This window comes from Oryctolagus cuniculus, chromosome 2, assembly GCF_964237555.1.
Source record: "Oryctolagus cuniculus chromosome 2, mOryCun1.1, whole genome shotgun sequence".
Lineage (NCBI taxonomy): Eukaryota > Metazoa > Chordata > Mammalia > Lagomorpha > Leporidae > Oryctolagus > Oryctolagus cuniculus.
Window position 1 is genome coordinate 42,764,094 of NC_091433.1, and position 18,636 is coordinate 42,782,729.

Here is an 18,636-nt window from a genome sequence, read left to right on the forward strand (position 1 = left end):
TTTATTTAAGTCAGAGTTACACAGAGAGACAGAAAGAGATCTTCTATCTGCTGGTTCACCCCCCAGATGGCTGCAATGGCCGGTGCTGGGCCAGGCCCAAGCCAGGAGCTTCTGCCAAGTCTCCCAAGTGGGTGACAGGGGCCCAGGTACATCTTCTGCTGCTTTCCAAGGCACGTTAGCAGGGAGCTGGATCAGAAGTGGAGCAGCCGGTCTCCCATTGCACTGCGGGAGTGCTGACCCCTGCGATTTCCCCAAATGTGGGAAACTCGACGGCATAATTTGTGGTAGTGGGGGACTGCGTTCGCGCTCTCCCCTGAAAAAGAAAAAAAAAAAAAAAGGAGTGGAGCAGCCGGGTCTTGAACCCGCACCCTACCCCCATCCCCCCATTTGTCTTCCTCACATGGGATGCCCATGTCGCAGGCAGCGGCTTTACCTGCTATGCCACAATGCTGGGCCCTCCTGAAGTTTTTAAAGGGGGGGATTTTCTATTTTATATTTGAATTTTCACTCACAGCAAATTTTGCTTTAAAGTTTTGTGTTTTTTATTTCAATAAATGAAAGATAAAAGAATAGATTATTCAAAGATAAAATACCTCTGTTGCCGTTGGTTCTCCAGGGGGGATGCCCGGCCAGCACTTTCCAGGAAGGCAGCGAGGAAGTTTGGGGAAGTGCCCGAGCAGGTGTTCAGGAAACAGCCAGCCGCGCGACCCTGGCCAAGCCCAGCCAGTGGTCCTCAGAGAAGCCACCGTGTCGGCTGCCGACAGGAAGCAGTACAGTGCCCGCTTGCTGAAAGGGCTGGGGCAGGGAGAGGAGAGAAAGGCTCCAGATAGCCAGGTCCCCAGCCAGAGAGAAACCCCGGAGCAGAAACCCCGGGAGAGGGGTCCCCCACTTTCTATCTTCTGAAGAGTAGCATCCTCTCCACCTGATGCCTCCTGCTATGGGATCAGGCTCACCCCAGGCTGGTTTCTAGAACGCTGGTTGTCCCTTCTGTAGCTTGTGGCTGTGCTGGGAGGGAAACCATGGCCACGGTCCTTGCCTCACCTGGCCATGCCGATGCCTGGTCTCTAAGAGGAATCTGCTGAGGCCAAGGAGCTGGGCAGGTGAGAAACCAGACAGTACGCAGCTTGGGTCTGTCATGTTATATATATATTATAGCTGTTGTCCATTGAGCACATGCTATGTACAAGACACTGGTGTTTAAGTTTTTTAGACAGAGTGCCTCATTATGAATTAAACCATCTGAAAGGGAGAGAAAGACACAGACACAGAGAGATCTTCCATCCCCTGGTTTACCCCAGGACTGGGCAGGCCAAAGCCTGGATCTTGGAACTCAATCTATGTTGCCTATGTGGGTGGCTGGAATTCATATTTTTTTTAAGATTTATTTATTTGAAAGTCAGAATTACACATACACACACACACACACACAGAGGGAGAGGTCTTTCATCCGATGATTCACTCCTCAGATGGCCGCAACGGCCGGAGCTGCACCAATCCAAAGCCAGGAGCCAGGAGCTTCTTCCCAGTCTCCCACATGGGTGCAGGAGCCCAAGCACTTGGGCCATCTTCTACTGCTTTCCCAGGCCATAGCAGAGAGCTGGATCGGAAGTGGAGCAGCTGGGTCTCAAACCAGCGCTCATATGGGATGCCGGCACTGCAGGCCAGGGTGTTAACCCGCTGCTCCATGGCAACCAACCCTGGAATTCACATATTTGAACCACCACCTGCTGCCTCCCAGGCTAGGCGTTAGCAGGAAGCTGGATCAGAAGCATATTGGTAACTGAATGAACTCGAGCGCTCTGGTATGGGATGCAGGTGTCCCAAGTGACATCTTAACTCTGCACCAGTTGCCTTCCCATAATGCCTCAGCTGTGAGAATACAAGCACGTCCTAGTACCTCTGACAGCATCTCCAAATCTATTCATTCAGGCTTGTTCATTGCACGGTCTTACAGAACTACTATAAAGACACACTTCTCAAACTTTAATGTGTGTGTCAGTCACCTGGGAGCTTTGTTTAAATGCCAGTTCTGACTCAGGTCTATAGCAGGGCTCAAGATTTTACCTCTCAGGGTGGGTGTTTGGTGCAACGGTTAAGATACTACTTGGGGGGCCAGCGCCGTGGCCTAGTGGGTAAAGCTGCCACCTGCAGTGCCAGCATCCCATATGGGTGCCAGCTCGAGCCCCGGTTACTCCACTTCCAATCCAGCTCTCTGCTTTGGACTGGGAAAGCAGTAGAAGATGGCCCAAGTCCTTGGGCCCCTGTACCCACATGGAGGAACCCTGAAGAAGTTCCTGGCTCCTGGCTCCTGGCTTCAGCCAGTTGGAGAGTGATGGAAGACCTATCTCTCTCTCTGCCTCTCCTTCTCTCTGTGTAACTCTGACTTTCAAATAAATAAATAAATCTTAAAAAAATAAAAATAAAATAGAGACACTACTCGGGATGCCTGCATCCCATGTCAGAATGCCTGGGTTCCATTCCCATTTCTGCTTCTCATTCCAGCTTCCTGCTAATGTGCACCCTAGGAGGCAGCAAGTGGTGACTCAAACATTGAGTCCCTGCCACCCAGATTGAGTTCTGCATTTGGGGAGTGAACCAATGAAAGGGAAAGTTTTCTCTCTCTCTCTCTCTCCATCTCTCAAATAAGGAGCTTAAAAAAAAAAAAAGATTTTAATGTTTCTAAAAAGCTCCCCAGTGCTGCTGCTGCTGGCCCAGTGAGCACTATGAGCAGCAAGGGCATAGAGTAGTAGTACTCGGCAGTTGGAGGGCATAGAATCAACCTATGTTGAATGGGTAATGAAGTGGTTAGGAAACACGTGCAAACACTTCCCATACGGTAGCAAGTGCTTACCCAGGATGTGCAACTATCCCCGGCTAGGGGGTGTCTACTCTTAGGAAAGGCAGTGATGGGGTATGAAAGCCCAGACTCTAGAGACAGATAGAAAAGCTTTTTGAATCCTGATTCTGCACTCACTAGCTCTGTAACCTTCAAGGAATGACTCAAAACGAATGGACCCTGAGGCCAGGGTCTTGGTGTAGCAGGTTAAGCTGCTGCCTGCGACGCCGTCATTCCATAAGGGTGCCAGTTCAATTCCTGGCTGTTTTACTTCTGATCCAGTTTCCTGTTAATGGCCTGGGAATGCAGCAGAAGATGGCCCAAGTGCTTGGGCCTCTGCACCCACATTGGAGACCCAGATGCAACTTCTGGCTCCTGGCTTTGGCCTGGCCGAGCACCAGCCTCAGCGCTTCCCAGCCATTTGGGGAGTGAACCAGCGGATGGAAGAGCTCTCCCTGTTTCTCCCTTTCTGTCTGTCTGTAACTCTGTCTTTCAAATAAATAAGTAAGTCTAAAAAAAAAAAAAAAAAAAAAACCAAAAACAAAAAAGTGTGGATCCTGTCTTCTCTGTGTGCAAAATGTGATTGTGGGAATATATAGCTTTTTTTCTGTGGCTATTTAAAGCTCCTAGTGGTGTCTGGCATGCAGTATTGCTCAACAAGCAATAGGTGCTTTTTGTTAGGAGACTGGGATGATCAGAGCCATGGAGTTTGGAAACATGGGCTAGACTGAAGGCAAGATGAGAGAGAGCATGGGCGCCCCCACATGGCTATTGCATTAACTGCAAGCACGGTGCCTGTGTCCATGACCTTCTCAGTCAAGGGCAGATGCTGAGTCAAAGTTGCTCTTCCCCATACCAGTTCTGTGGTCTGGGCAAGTTCCTTCCACAGCACAAAAAAAGGATTTGGACCAGATGATCTCTGAGACCTCTCAAAATTGATAGAAATGGGTCTGGTGTCTCAATCTTGGCTGCTTTGTTCATAGCAGGGTTCAGTTTCCTTTTGTTTTGTTCAGTTCCCCAGGCTAGCTGTTGGAAACCTTACTGGTTCTAACTTCTCAAATCCTTAGCAGTTTGTCTCCTGAAACCCCACAACACTCCTACAAAGCCGACCCATACCCTCCTGGGAGGAAGGACTTTCACAGAAATTCCCCAGCCTGGCCTTTGTGCAAACAGCTAGGTTTTAGGCTGCAGTCCCTACCTGGAGCTGAGAGCAGCCCCAGGGGCTTGGACAGCAGTCCTGGGACTGTTTGCTTGCTTGACTTCATAGCTGAACAGGAAGGTTCACTCTGGGCCAAGCCCCAGACAACCTAGATGAAGTTAACTGGTCTTTGTAGTTCTGTACTAAACCGGATCCTCAGAGCAGGGGTTCTTAACCTGGGATATCTGAAGAAGCTTCTAGAGTTCATAAAACCCCTAAAATGGTAAGTGGTGCCCAAAGCCTCAAGATTTATGTACTTCTCTGGGGACAGTGGGCACAGCTTTTGTATATTTTCAGAGAGGTTTGTAACTTCCAAAAGTTAACACACACACACATTGTCCCAAATTGTTGCAATGACTGACCTCAAACACTCTCTATGTACGAAACCTCCGAGTTGCCCCCCCTCATAACCTGCAGCCCCTCTCACATCTGCCCAGAACAGCTGGGCAATGAGGGACAATGCCAAGGCCATTTGATGGGCTTGGGAAGACACACCTAGGACTAAAGCGCGCTGTGCTGTCCCCTTCTGGGGAGCAGCTGAGGCTGCCTTGGCTGGAATCCCTTTGCAGAGCTTACGAGCCCAGCTTCAGTAGGCCCTCACCGCAGAACCAGGACCGCACCAGAAATGGTCAGGTGGCATGATTGTGTTTGGGGCCCCCTAAGGAAATGTGGCTAAGAAGCCACAAGGCTTGCTCTCTGTGGCTGTTCATGAGCAGGTTCTGGACAGTATCTGAAGGGAGTTACAATGCTTGTTTTTGCTGGAACTTTGAGATGAGTTCACTTCCCCGGGAAGCTACTTTGAGGGGCAGTGCTCACTGGCTGTGTGCTTTCTGCTGCATTCCATGGCCACACAACACTGGGCCCCTGTCAAGGTCCTGTTCTGCATTTGGAGAGCACCATCTTGAGTCTCAGAAGGACCCACCTTTGCATGTTGGAGCCCTGGGCTTTCTTCTTTCCCACCAATAGTGTGTGAGGAGAGGGAGAGGTGAGGCCCCGTCTTGCAACTCCTGATAGCCTCGGCTGCCAGCCCAGAGGTGCTGGGTGCGATGCAGTATGATGGGGGCGGGGGACGGGGGATTCTTTCTGTCTCTCCCTGACCACTCTTGCAGCCTGGTAGAGTGTCACAAAGGAAAGGTGACCTGTGCTCCTTGTCTGGTGACAGATACAGCAGGGATAGTTTCAGATTATTTCAGCTATCACAGACTCCTTGGAGCTTAAAGATCCCCAGTCTGAAACTCTTTATGCTTGAGGATGCTGAGGTGAGAGCAGTGTGATGCACGGGTCTCAGAATTCCCTGTTTGGGGCACTTTCTTGGCCCAACTGGACACAGATGCAGAAGCCATCCCAAGGGTGTGTGCATGGCACGGTCCTTTCCTAGACCCCCCGTGGCCCAAAGCATCACCCATTAGGAACCCACAGCCATTAAAAAATAGTCAGAAATCCCCCAAGTGGCCAACTGCTCAGCATCAGTAACAAGGCCCTGAATGAAATCAGATGTCTGTGCCTTAGGCAAGAACTCAGCTGGTACTGGTTGGTGGAGATGAAGTTAGGGTTTTTGTCCTCTTTAAAATAAAAGTACAAGTTATATGAGGTTATAGTTTTGATCCATGAAATATGAAGGGAAGCCCAAATGGTTGTGTAGATAGCATGATTGCAGATTGGAAGTGAGGCACAGGTGGGTGTGGACAAAGGGGACTCTGATAAGGTTGGAGATATCCAGAGAAAGGTGCCTGGGGAACCACGGTGGGGACGGCAGGAAGAGGTGGGAATGGAGGTTGACTTAATGAGTGTCCAATCCACCCTAGTACGGCAGGACTGGTAGTGGACTGATAGCAACTCCTCCCATTGGACGGCATGTGACTTGGCACCACCTCTTGCTTTGCTCAGCATCTCTGGTCCAAGGCCTATTTAGGATTGTTATTTCAGTCTTTTCTTGCCAAATATATCTTCATCCCAGCTCAACCATTTCAGATAATCAAGAATCCTAGCAATAACAGATATTTTATTTTTACCTTTAATTGAGTTCTAAAGGAAAAGCACAAAAGAGGGAGAATCAATTGAATTTTTTAACATATATGATTACTATTCATTTCATGTCAGCAGATTATTAAATCTTAAAGAAGAGGCAGCACAATAGACTACAATAGGGACCGGCACTGTGGTGTAGCAGGTAAAGCCACCATCTGCAGCACTGGCATCCTATATGGTCACTGGTTCGAGTCCTGGCTGCTCTACTTCTGCTCCAGCTCCCTGCTAGTGCACCTGGAAAAGCAGTGAAGGATGGCCCACGTACCTGGGCCTCTGCTCCCATGTGGGAGACCTAGAAGAATCTCCTGACTCCTGGCTTTGGCCTGGCTGAGCACAGCCTGGTCATTGTGGTCATTTGGGGAATGAACCAGCAGATAGGAGATCTCTGTCTCTCCGTCTCTCTCTCTGTAACTCTGACTTTGAAATAAATAGATTAAAAACAAACAAAAAAAAAGGGGCCAGCGCTGTGGTGCAGTGGGTTAAAGCCCTGGCCCAAAGTGCTGGCATCCCATATGGATGCCGGTTCTAGTCCCAGCTGCTCCACTTCTGATCCAGCTCTCTGGCCTGGGAAAGCAGTATAAAGTGCCCAAGGACCCTGCACCTGTGTGGGAGACCTGGAAGAAGCTACTGGCTCCTGGCTCCGGATCGGCGCAGCTCCGGCCATTGCAGCCATCTTTGGAGTGAACCAGCGGATGGAAGATCTCTCTCTCTGTCTCTACCTCTCTCTGTAACTCCATCTTTGAAATAAATAAAATAAATCTTTTAAAACACACACACACACAAGAAACTGCAGTACCTCTCCTGTAAGAGCAGTCTGCTGGTACTGTCTACAAGAATTGGGCTGCTTTGGGCCGAACTCCTCATAGGGAATCATGGGTTAGGAACCTTCACTTGTCCTGTTGATTTGAAATGATTAGAGCTGCGGGTGTGCCGTTAAAAACCTGCTGTAAATCCAATGGTGGGAGGAGGGACACAGAGAGAGCGAGAGAGAGAGGTTTCTTGGTAGCCACAGCCACTGGAGAGGGGAGAAGGGGTGGACTGTGAGGGGGTATGAGAGGGTCTCATTCATCACTCTTCACTTGGGAGGGAGACGCTCCCTTGTGCGTCCATCTGCAGACCTCCCCGCAGAGGGCCGGCTGCCATGAGCACTGGGCACCTCACTGGCCTTTTCTCTCTCCTGTTATTAGCCCAGAGGGCAGCTGTGCAGTCTCTGCCTTGTGTAAAAGCAAACCCACAGTCTCCTAGGTGTTGGCCAGAGAGCGAGCTAGCAATGAAAAGACAAGGGAAAAAAAAAAAAAAAAACACCTGGTCATTGAAAAACCAGGTCTGCTTTAATGTCATCTTGGCTTTGATTATTTTATTCTCACTTGTTATCAGCCTTTTTCCAAATGCGACTGCTGCAGCTATATGGGGAGAAATATGAGTCACACGGGAGCCAGGGCTTCCGAGGCAGCCCTGCAGGCACAGAGCCCTCAGCAGCAGTGCTGGGTGTCAGACCAGACTTCGGATTCCCAGAGACACTACTTCCGTACCACACCTGGAAGCTCCAAGGCTGGTCCACGGCCACGGGTGACACGTATTTGTGTTCCAGCTTCAAGCACGGTGAGGATGCAATCTGGAGAGCAGCTTCCCGGGTCACAAAATCTGAATCCAGCTAACCCAAAGCATAACCTACTCCAAAAGCCCCTTTCCAAATGGCTGTGTCCCACACGCTCAGTACACAAGTCAGGATGGCGGGTTCTGGGGGCTCTGCAGTGGGAGTTCTTCCAGATACCCCAACCCTGGCTCGCTTCAGTATACAGTCAGTGAGTATCCACTTCCTTCCACCTCCTCTGAACCCACGCCAAGCATAATCACAACTAAATCTGCTTCTGTAGATTATTGCCCTTAAAGGCAGACAAGTCAAATACTGAAGAGTGATTCTCTCCAATTGTCACGTGGCTGGCCCTGCGCGTCAGTGGCTTTGTCAAAGCCAGACGCATGGCTGCAAGGGAACGGGAGGGATTTCACCGCAGCCTTGCACCCTAGGCAGCTTCACTCGCCCACTGGATCATCCTTTATTCTAAGGACGATGATCTACTACCCTCCCCCCACCACCCCCCAGCCATATAGAAATTGCATCTTCTACTCTATCCTGTTTGGTGGCAACTTGGCCTGCTCTGGATACCCCGGGGTTGAGGAAGCAGCCAAGTCTGGTGAGCAGTCTGGGGGGAGGGACATGTTCTAAGAGGAATGAGGGGTCTTCCGGCATTGTCTGTAATTGTGTTGTGAAAGTCATTACTAAAGGGAAGTGGCAAGACTGATTTCACCAGTGACAAGCAGGAGTGGCCTTTGGACCCCTGCTCACCCTCTCCACATACTTATTTTAAGATATATTTATTTATTTGAAAGGCAGAGAGAGAGAGTGCTCTTCCATCATTTGGTTCACTCCCCAAATGGCTGCAACGGACACAGCTGGGCTGATATGAAGCCAGGAGCCAGGAGCTTCTTCCAGATCTCCCACAGGGCTGCAGGGGCCCAAGCACTTGGGCCATCTTCCAGTGCTTTCCCAGCCAGAAACAGAGAACTGCACTGGAAGATCAGCAGCCAGGACACAAACTGGTGCTCACAGGGGATGCCAGCACCACAGGCAGAGACTTAGCCTACTAGAGAAGTCAGGAGCTGGGCAGATCTGAAGTCAGAAGTCAGGAGCTTCTTCCAGGTCTCCCACAGGGGTGCAGGGGCCCAAGGGCTTGGGCCATCTTCTGCTGCTTTCCCAGGTCATAGCAGAGAACTGGATCAGAAGTGGGGCAGCCGGGACTCAAGTAGGTGCCCATGTGGGCTGCTGGCCCGGCAGGTGGTGGCTTTACCTGCTCCGCCACAGTGCCAGCCCCACTCTCCCCATACTTTTAAATTGAAGCAATTGAGCAATCCTTTCACCTAGGAAGGTGAAGACAAAAAAAAAGGACAAGGGAGAGAAAGTCCCAGTCTCCTCTCTCCTGGAGTGGAGCGTCATTTGCTCCTGTAGGGCCCACTGGAATCCAGCCATCAGGGACTGGTGGAAGACAGCAAGGGCTGCCCAGGGCTCCCCTCTGAGACACAGGTCACCTCCGCGGGGCTGAGCGGTCATCTGTTCTCTGCTGAATGCAGCCCCCGCTCCAGCCTCTCACATCTGCAGGGGAGCTCTAAGGGTGCCCCCACTTGGGCAGTGACATCTGTTGGACCTTGAGGACCCTTAGTCAGTGGTGGCCCAACCCTCTCCTAGGAATCTGAAGCCCACGGTGACCTGTCCAAGGTCTCACGGGAGTCACTGGCAGGGCTGGGACAAGCGTGCTTTCCACCACTTGCCAGCACCTGCTACCACCTACAGAGGAAGCCCTGGCCAGCGGCCAAATGAGAACACAGGGAGCAAACGGACTTCCGAGCAGCCCGCGAGCGCATCAGTGGGCAGGCCTCTGTGTCCCCTGCAAAGCACAGCAGCAGTGACCGCCGAGGGAACAGCAGGGAAAGAGGAATACAGATAAATTTATTAGTTAAATACTGATTTTACAGCCATTTCACCTTAAGACAATGTTAACAGGTTCGTGGGCTTGGGAAGGTAGAGGAGGGTGGCCTTCGGGAAGAAAACAATGTAAATGATGATTAAAACAGATTCTTGGCTTAAAGATCTTCTCTGCTACAGCCAGTAGGATCGGGGTGGGGGCTGGGTGTGGGGGCAGGGCAGTAACGCCACAGTCAGCTTCCGTCCGTGCTGCTGAGAATGAGCAGCAGAAGGCCAGCCCGGGACAGCGCGGAGCTGCAGTCCCGCCAGGCCCCCGCTGCTCTCTCATCCGTCCGCTGCTTCTTTCCGTGGGTTTGATTTTGCTGTTCGTTTGCTTTGAGTCTAGGTTGCGAGATCTTTGCTCTTCATTGCCTGGATAAACGAATTCTGCTGGGGAAAGGACGCAGGCCCAGGGGCTTGTGGAGCAGGGCCACAGTCTGACGGAGCCAGAGTCCTTGGCGCATCCCCTGCTCCTAGGCAGGACGCTGTCCACCAGGCACTGCCTCCGGAAGGGTCTAGAGATCCAGGTGAGCGTTAGCCAAGCCCGCTGCAGCAGCAGAACCTCTTGTCCTTGCTCCAAACAGCTGTGCGAGCGACAGGGTGACTGGAGGATGTCGGGGGTAGACTTGAGGGGCCTGCCGCTCGGCTACGCTACCAAGCTCATGTTTTACAAAGGGAGACATGCACAGGCTGAAGGCAGAGCTGAATCACTCAGAACAGAAGGGCTCTCATTTAGGAGGCCTTGGCAGGGAAGACAAGGAGCAAAGGATGGGGCCTCAGCAAGGGAAGGGGACGTCGCCACGCTGCGGTCTGATGAAGCGACGGCGGGTGCTGGGACGTGGCCCTCTCCACCGGCTCCCCAGGAAGCGCTCAGTAACATCTGCTTTGCACCTGGTGCTTTTGGAGTCAGATTTGTACTGGGGGACGCAGAGACGTGCCATGCCTCCGGGGAGTGTTGGGCAAGGACAGGGGCTGCCTCCTCCGGCCGCCCTCGGAGCCCTGGTGCTGAGAACACAGTGGAGAAGACACCAGCTTAGGTCACCGCAGTGGACAGGAGAGGAGAAGGACACCTTGTCTCACCAGGGGTGGGGCGGGGAGGAGAATGAGAAACACGTCTCCAGCTCCATGGGAGAGACTTCGTGTGCTCGTGGTGAAGGGCGGGCTCCTCCATTCAGAGTCTGGGCTCCTGCCAGCCCCCCCCCACCTTGAAAAGGCATCAGAAAGTCCAGCACCTACGTGCCCTAACCAAATCGTCGACTTCAAGTTTCTTCCCAGTTGTTCTTCCAGAGTCACTCCCAGACGGGGGCCGGCCCCGGGAGCCCAGAGCCTTGATCTCTGCTGGCCTCCAGGCCCCGGGTCCACGCAGGAAGTTGAGGGGGAAGGAGGGAAGATTACGCAGTGATTATGTCCCCGTGACTGTCAGCCAAGACCAGGCTGTTCCAAGAGTCCTGCTTGGAGCTGGCCTGCGGTGACTGGCTGACTGGAGACGCATAGCCTTGTGGGGACAGCTTCAGGGCTGAGAGGACTGGGTGGATGGAGGGCCCGTGGCCAGACATGGAGCTGACCGAGAACGTCTGAAAAGCACAAAGCACGCAGTGAGACAGACAGAATGGCGCCTGCGGGCTCGGGAGGGGAGCGCAGCTGTGCAGATGGCCCCAGCGGGGCTCAACCCCAGGAGGGCAGGGCCAGGGACCCAGGGCAGCCTCCTGGTTTTCCCTAATCCCTGCCATCCGGGAGTTCCTCAGCTGCTTCTGACACAACACAGCCAGGGCTGGGCTGCTCAGGAGGCTCTGGGGTTTCAGGAGACGCGTCCTAAATCTTAGCACCCTCAAGTCTGCACTTCTCGACAGGGGCATCCTCGCCACCCGGAAGGGGCTCCTTCGGAGAGGCAGGAGCTCCAGGGGACATGGCCTTTTTCATTAAGTGCAGAGAAAGCAGCAGACTAGGGCCAGGAAAGAGGGGGCGTCATCAGGCGTGGAGCATCCTGCTCCCAAGAGGCCAGGAAGCAGGGATGCCATTGGTGTCACCTGTGAGAGGCAGGAGGCACTGCCTGGCCATCCACGGACGTGAAGCAGGGCCTCATGGAAACAGCACCCTTCCTGCTCTTGCCTTCCCCACTGCCACCACCCAGTCACCCTCTGCAGTTGCCAAGCCTGTGCCCCTGCCAGCAGGGTCCTCCTGCCCTACCTCCTCCTGTTAAAATCCTTCAGGGCCAAGGTCTAACCTCCCTGCACTTTGGAAACGGCATCATCCTGAGAGGGCTCTGCTTCCAACAGCTGGGCCCCAACCCCCTCCCTCACCCAACACGTGCAGGCTGCAGGTGGGTGTGGCCTTCCTGCCCCTCCACACTGGGTGTCGCCCCAGGACTCCCTTCTTCTTGTCTCCAAGGGCCATGCACACAGGAGCTACCAAACATCTGTGTGTCACAGCTCTGTGTCCCAGTCCCCGAAGCTTGGTAACCTGTGCTGAGACCTAGTCTTGAACAGGCAGATGGCCGTGGCCAGGGAGGGCTCTGAGGGCACAGGGCAGCTCGGAGGCCTGGCGTGTGCAGCCCAGTGAGGGGGCTCGCCACTGGCCTTCTGCAGCTCACACTCTAGCACCAGCTGGCCACCTGGGACTCTGGAGTCCACTTCCCCACACACAGCCCTGTCCCGCCCATGGGCGTACCTGGGACATGGAGCTGCTGTGGCCATAGTGAGATGACAGCCCGGGCTCTGTCTTGATGGGGCGCATCTCTTCGCTGCTGCTGCTGCTGGTAGCATTGCTGGAGTTGCTGGAAGCGCTGCTCGTAGGAGGAAGGCTCTCACTGCCCGCAGCACCTGGAACAAGGCAGAGTGAGGACGCTAGCCAGGGCGGAAAATGGAGGGTGGCCCTTTGAGATGGCTGGGATTTATTTCCATTTGCTGGGGAGAGAAGCAGGGGTCCATCTCAGTGGGGCGACAGTTCTCAAAATCAGAATTTCCAAGGAGACCTTTTCAAATGCTGGGTGGCTTCCTACCCAGATTCCAAACCTTGCAGCCCCATGTGTTTTAGGAGTCAAAGCTTTTTGAATTTTAAGGAGTGCAAATAGGCATGAGGGTTTAGCCTAGCAGTTGAGACACCTGCACCCCATATCAGAATGTCTGGGTTCAACACCTGGCTCCAGCTCCAGCTCAGCTTCTTGCTAATGCAGACCTGGGAATCAGTGTGAGGGGTCAAGTAATTGGGCCCCTGTCATCCATGGGGAGACCTTGACTGAGTTCCTGGCTCCCAGCTTTGGCAATGGCTGAAATGGCTATGGGCATTTGGGAAGCAAACCAGCAGATGGGAGCTCTCTCTGTCTCTCTCAAATAATAAGTAAAAAACAGACAAACAACAACAAACAAATGCAAATACTGTATATTATAGGCTACTTCTAGCAGGTCTGGGACAACACCCCATACTTAAGTAATAATAAGATGTAAACATTTACAGTAACTGGGATAAATAGACACTGTTAAGAATAGGTTTGCAATCAAATCTAGCTTCCTGGACCTGGGACAGGGGATCACACATGGCCACCAAATGCTGCTTTACCTGGGATTGCTATGGGGAAGCAGCGGGGAAGCATCAAGCAAGGTGGAAGCCCACAGGCAGGAGGCACGGAGAAGTCTTACAAGAAGTATGCCTGCCAGAAGGCGTAGGCCCCAGGTGAACCCGGAAGAGTGGGTGTCTGACTGTGTTGGAGGATGCGGGAGGGGGCCCTGTGTCTGACTTTGTCGTGCCTTCGATTAAGCTTTGGGTCAGGTCGGCCAGTTTTTCCGCGAACATGCTGCCAACCAGTTAACACTTCCAATTTGGCAGCAGTACTGAGTAGGGAATGCTTTGGGCATGGTTGTTAGCCCTTGGTGTGTTTGTTTGTTTGTTTGTTTGTTTAAAAAAACACTTATTTACTTACTTGAAAGTCAGAGTTACAGGAGAGACAGAGAGAGATCTTCCATTCACCCCTACCCCACCAAAATGGTCACCAAAGTCAGAGCTGGGCCAGACCGAAGCCAGGAGCCAGGAGCCAGGAGCCTCTTCTATGTCTCCCACATGGGTGCAGGGGCCCAAGGACTTGGACCATGCTCTGCTGCTTTCCCAGGTGCAGTAACAGGGAGCTGGATTGGAGGTGGAGCAGCCAGGACTTAAACCTGTGCCCATATGGGATGCGGGCGCTGAAGACTGAGGATTAACTCACTGTGCCACAGCACCCTGCCCTTGTCCGGCTGCTCCACTTCTGATCCAGCTCTCTGCTATGGCCTGGGAAGGCAGTGGAAGACGGTCTGAGTTCTTGGGCCCTTGCACCTGCGTGGGAGACTCCGAGGAAGCTCCTGGCTCCCGGCTTCAAATAAGTTCAGCTCTGGCTGTTGCGGTCATTTAGGGGAGGGAACCAGCAGATGGAAGACCTTTCTCTCTCTCTCTCTCTCTCTCTGGCTCTACCTCTCTCTCTAACTCTGTCTTTCAATTAATAAAATAAATATTTTAAAAAAATGTAACCACAAAGGGATTAATTCACTTTATTTAAGTTTTTTCTCTTAATTTTTGTTTTATTTTTATTTATTTGAAAGGGAGAAAGATCTTCCATCCACTGGTTTACTCCCTAAATGCCTGCAATAGCTAGGACTGGGCTAGGTTGAAGCCAGGAGCCCATAAATCACTCCGGCTCTCTCCTGTGGGTGGCAGGGACCCAAGTGGGCCATCACTTCCCAGGGTGCCCGTTAGCAGGAAGCTGGAATGCAGAGGCGCTAGGCTCAACCTCAGCCACTCCATCTGGGATACGGGCATCTCAGTGGCGGCTTAACGCCTGCCCCAAACACCTGCCCCAGCCCTCATTCTTCAGTCTCGAAACTAAGAGGGCAATGTGGTAGGCTGAATTGACTATTAATATTAAATGCTGGGTTTCGATTCCAGATCTGCCTCGGAGCAGCTGTGTGAGTTTGGTGTTTATTTATTTATTTTTTTTTTTTGGACAGGTAGAGTGGATAGTGAGAGAGAGAGACAGAGAGAAAGGTCTTTCTTTTTGCCGTTGGTGCACCCTCCAATGGCCGCCATGGCTGGCACGCTGCGGCCGGCGCACCATGCTGATCCGAAGGCAGAAGCCAGGTGCTTCTCCTGGTCTCCCATGGGGTGCAGGGCCCAAGCACTTGGGCCATCCTCCACTGCACTCCCTGGCCACAGCAGAGAGCTGGCCTGAAAGAAGGGCAACCAGGACAGAATCCGGTGCCCTGACCGGGACTAGAACCCGGTGTGCCGGCGCCGCTAGATGGAGGATTAGCCTAGTGAGCCGCGGCGCCGGCCCGAGTCTGGTCTTTATTGGTGCTGCCTGGGAACAGTTACGCACTGACTTCCACCTGAGTCCTGTGCCATGAGCAATGGGCCCTGCGCCCTGGAGCCCAGGATGCCGGAGAGGAGTTGAGTTCCTGGGTGACCGCAGCGCTGACGAGGCAGCAAGTAACATTCCTCTTTCCTCAGGCTGGTCCAGCCCACCCATCCAGTCTGCAGTCGGCAATAACCAGGCTACAAGGTGAGCCGAGCCTGCCTCAGAAGCTCCCCATGTCTGCTGCGGGGATGCCACTTTACGGGGCTATGGGCTCCGTCCTGCAAGGCCAGGGCTGGATGCTGTTATCGGCACCCGTCACCAGCTGTGCTAGGACTCTCACACATTCCCAGGGCTACTGACTTGTTCCTGTAATCACACACAGGTCTTCTCCTCACCTGCTGGCGTCTTGGATTTGTTAAGATTCTTGGGCTTCCGTTTTCTGGTTTGAATCCCCTCTTTCCGCATCGCAAGAGGCCTGGGGACCTGCAGGATCACAAGTCAGTGTGTGTGGTTTTCCATCTGCCCCTCAACTGCACACGACTGAAACAGGCAGGCATGCAGAAGGAGCAGGCAATGCCTAAGCGACCCCTCAGACCTTGGGGCTGAAACCAAGTGCAAAGGCCCCCGGAACCCCTGAGGAGAAAGAGCTCAATGTGTTGAGCACCTAGGCTATGTGACGGGCATTTTATTAGACCCTGGGTCAGTAGAATTAGACATAGTTCCTTCCTTCCGGAAGTTCACAGTAGAGTAGTAGAGACAGACAGCTAGAAACAACAGGCTCTATTAAGTGACATGGGAAGGAAGGGAGGAAACAATAAACTCTGTCCTGGTGGGGAGGAGGGGACCCGAGGAAATCAAGGAAGACTTCACTGAGGAGGTGACAGCTGAGCAGACAACGTGCATACATTTCAGGCAGCAGGAACAACAGTATTGCAAAGGGCTTTATCATCCAGACCAGGGCAATGTGAAAACACAAAAGGGGCACTGTTAGCAGTGACGCTGAGAAAGCAGGCAGACACAGGACGGTCCTGGTGAGGGACACACAGAGGCCCACTGCTGGCAGCAGCTCTGTCCTGCACGGAGTCTGGCTGGAGCCCGTGGCAGGGTCTGTGTGTATGGTGGGAAACAGCAGAGCGGCTGTCCTGTGCCCCGGCCCTGAGATAAGCTGTCTGTGGACAAGACTTTGACCTCATCTGCTGCTCCTGAACGAGCAGTGGCTGCTCAGAGCCAGGCCCTTGAGCCCTCAGATGGCTAACCAAGGGTCTGGGGTGGGGGCAGGACTGCAGGTCATCTTCCTGGAGTTTCTACTACTACGCCTTCCCCTCATCTGGTTTCTCTTAAGCCAGGACAAATATTGTCGCCCCTGGCCTATCCCACGCTTGTCTGTCATGTGGGACAGATGAAGGCCACATGTGCCAAAAACTACCAGCTGCGGCTTCAGTGCCAGGTTCACAGACATTGCTGCTTCAGGTTCAGAGAGAAATGCACACACTGGTGACTTGCCTCCTAGTCAGGGGATGCTGCCCCTCATCTCCCAGGGGCTCCACAGCATCCTTCCCACCTCTGCCCACCATTGGAGGAGGGTCTCCTGCTGTTCCTCATACCTCTGCCCCTTTAAAGCCTGCGTTGACCTCACAAGAATCTTGCCCTCATGTTTATTCCTATTCACTTAAGTATAGTTTTTAAAAAGTAGTGGAATACATGTAACCTAACATTTACCATCTTAAGACATTTTTAAGCATATCATTCAGTAGTGCTAAGCATATTCATACTATTCTGCCATCATCACCACCATGGCAACTTCATCAGGGTCTTAACTGCTAGGCTAAATGCCCACCCCAGGATGTGTATTGTTAACCTTAATAAATACACTAGCCTAATTTCTTTTAAAAATACAGTAATTCTCATTTAAATAATGAATACTTATTTCCCCAAATCCTTACTAGCACTATATTTTACACACATTTTAATGATCGACAAATACATGTGCAAAATGAGGAACCTCAGGGTTTTGCCACTTATACTCCCGATTTTCAGGGAGGCCTAGCATGTCTGCCTACATTTAATGGCTATCTAGGGGCTTCTCTGGGCTGTCTGCTCATAAAAGTTTGCCCGTCTGGGGAGCTGGGAAGAAAAATCAATTGTTTTCTTATGAGGTTATAGGATCTGCTTTTGGTTTTGTTTTGCTAACTTTGTTTAACCTACATTTGAGCAAGACTTGTATATGGACATCTAAAATGTGCCAAGGGAGTGCACAGTGAAGACAACGCTCTCTAATACCTATTCCTCCAGCCCCATTTCCTTTCCTAGACAAGCTCCACGCTTCCAACTTCTGTGTCCTTCCAGAGGTGTGCTGTGTGTGCATCAGCAACTACATATGAGTTATGTTCCTTTTTCAAAATGAAAATGCTATGGGACCAGCATTGTGGTGTAGTGGGTAAAGCTGCTGCCTGGGACACCAGTGTCCCATACAGGTGCTGGTTCCAGTCCCAGGTGCTCCACTTCTTACTCAGCTTACTGCTAATGCACCTGTGAAAGCAGGGGAAGGTGGCTGAAGCACTTGGGCCCCTGCACCCACATGGGAGGCCTGGATGAAGCCCCTGGCTCCCGGCCATTGTGACCGTTTGGGGAGTGAACCAGCAGATGGAACATCTGGCTCTGTGTCTCTCCCTCTCTGTGTAACTCTGCCTTTCAAATAACAAATAAATCTTTTAAAAAAATGTTATAGAAAGTGTTTGGCAACCTGCCTTACTATCTAAAATACTATACAACAGGCAGGAGTTTAGCCTAGCAATTAAAGATGCCTGCATCCTACATTGAAGTGTGTGGTTCAATGCCCAGCGCCACCTCCTGACTCCAGCTTCCTGCTAATGCAGGCCCTTGGAAGCGGAGGTGATATCCCACAGAACTGAGTGCCTGCCACCCAGTGGGAGACCTGGATTGAGTTCTTGGCTCCTGCTTCCAACCCTGATGCAGCTCTGGCTGTTGTGGGCATTTGGAGAGAAAACCAGTGAATGGGAGCTTGTCATCTCCCTTTCTGTTTCACTCTCTCTCCTTCACAAATAATTTTTAAATTAAATAAAACACTATATAACGGAGATTGTTCCAAATCAGAAAGTACTGTGCTTTCTCAAAGCTCTTTGCTTTCTGGAAGTGATAACCCCCCCTTTCTGACATATGTGTGCATTAGCTTTTGCTTTCTTCTGATGTCATTTTGCATACTCTAACACTGGATGTTTATATGATCCAATACATCTAACTTATGTGGCTTACAAGTTTTTCAAACCTGCTGAAGTTCTCCTTCCATATCGAAAGTTGTCTAAAGACTTCTCCTTTAATTTTCTTCTAGTATTTTTATTTCTTTTACTGCCTAGTATTTTATTTCAAAGACGTCTTATGTCTAATATTTTTGATTCACCCAAGTTTATTTTGTCTCAGGTAGGAAGTGGAGGGCAAGCTTTGCTTTTGTTTCACAGATGGAATGGCTAACTAGATCAATACGATTATTCCTCAACAAGTTATCACTGTATCCGCTGAATCAAAGCATCCCGGACTACCTATGGCATAGTCTCCTCATCTGTAAGATGTGAACTCATACAACATGAAAGATGCACGGGCCCGCAAATCTACGATAGCTTCCAGATCTCAATCGTTGTTAGGAAGGGGGAAAGGATTCCAGTCTGAAGGGAACTGAACAGTGGCCAGGAAAGAGCCGGCAGCCTGCCCGGTGGGGG

The 18,636-nt window shown here is 51.8% G+C and overlaps 1 protein-coding gene and 1 pseudogene across 4 annotated transcripts in view; one reads left to right on the forward strand and one right to left on the reverse strand.

Annotated features, from left to right (window-relative positions):
* The first annotated feature begins 185 nt into the window (after positions 1-185).
* On the forward strand, positions 186-315 carry LOC138848856 (U1 spliceosomal RNA; annotated as a pseudogene).
* Positions 316-9,546: 9,231 nt separating this feature from the next.
* The window catches only part of GATA4 (GATA binding protein 4), a 77,733-nt gene continuing 68,643 nt past the window's right edge, over positions 9,547-18,636 (reverse strand). For all 4 annotated transcript variants that reach the window (XM_008248888.4, XM_051842518.2, XM_002709438.5 and 1 more), the window contains exons 5-7: positions 15,298-15,385; positions 12,250-12,401; positions 9,547-11,156 (exon numbers count right to left, since the gene is read on the reverse strand). In XM_008248888.4, the coding sequence (XP_008247110.1) occupies positions 10,974-11,156; positions 12,250-12,401; positions 15,298-15,385 (423 nt within the window). In that variant the 3' untranslated portion in view covers positions 9,547-10,973. The remainder of the gene's footprint in view (positions 11,157-12,249; positions 12,402-15,297; positions 15,386-18,636) is intronic.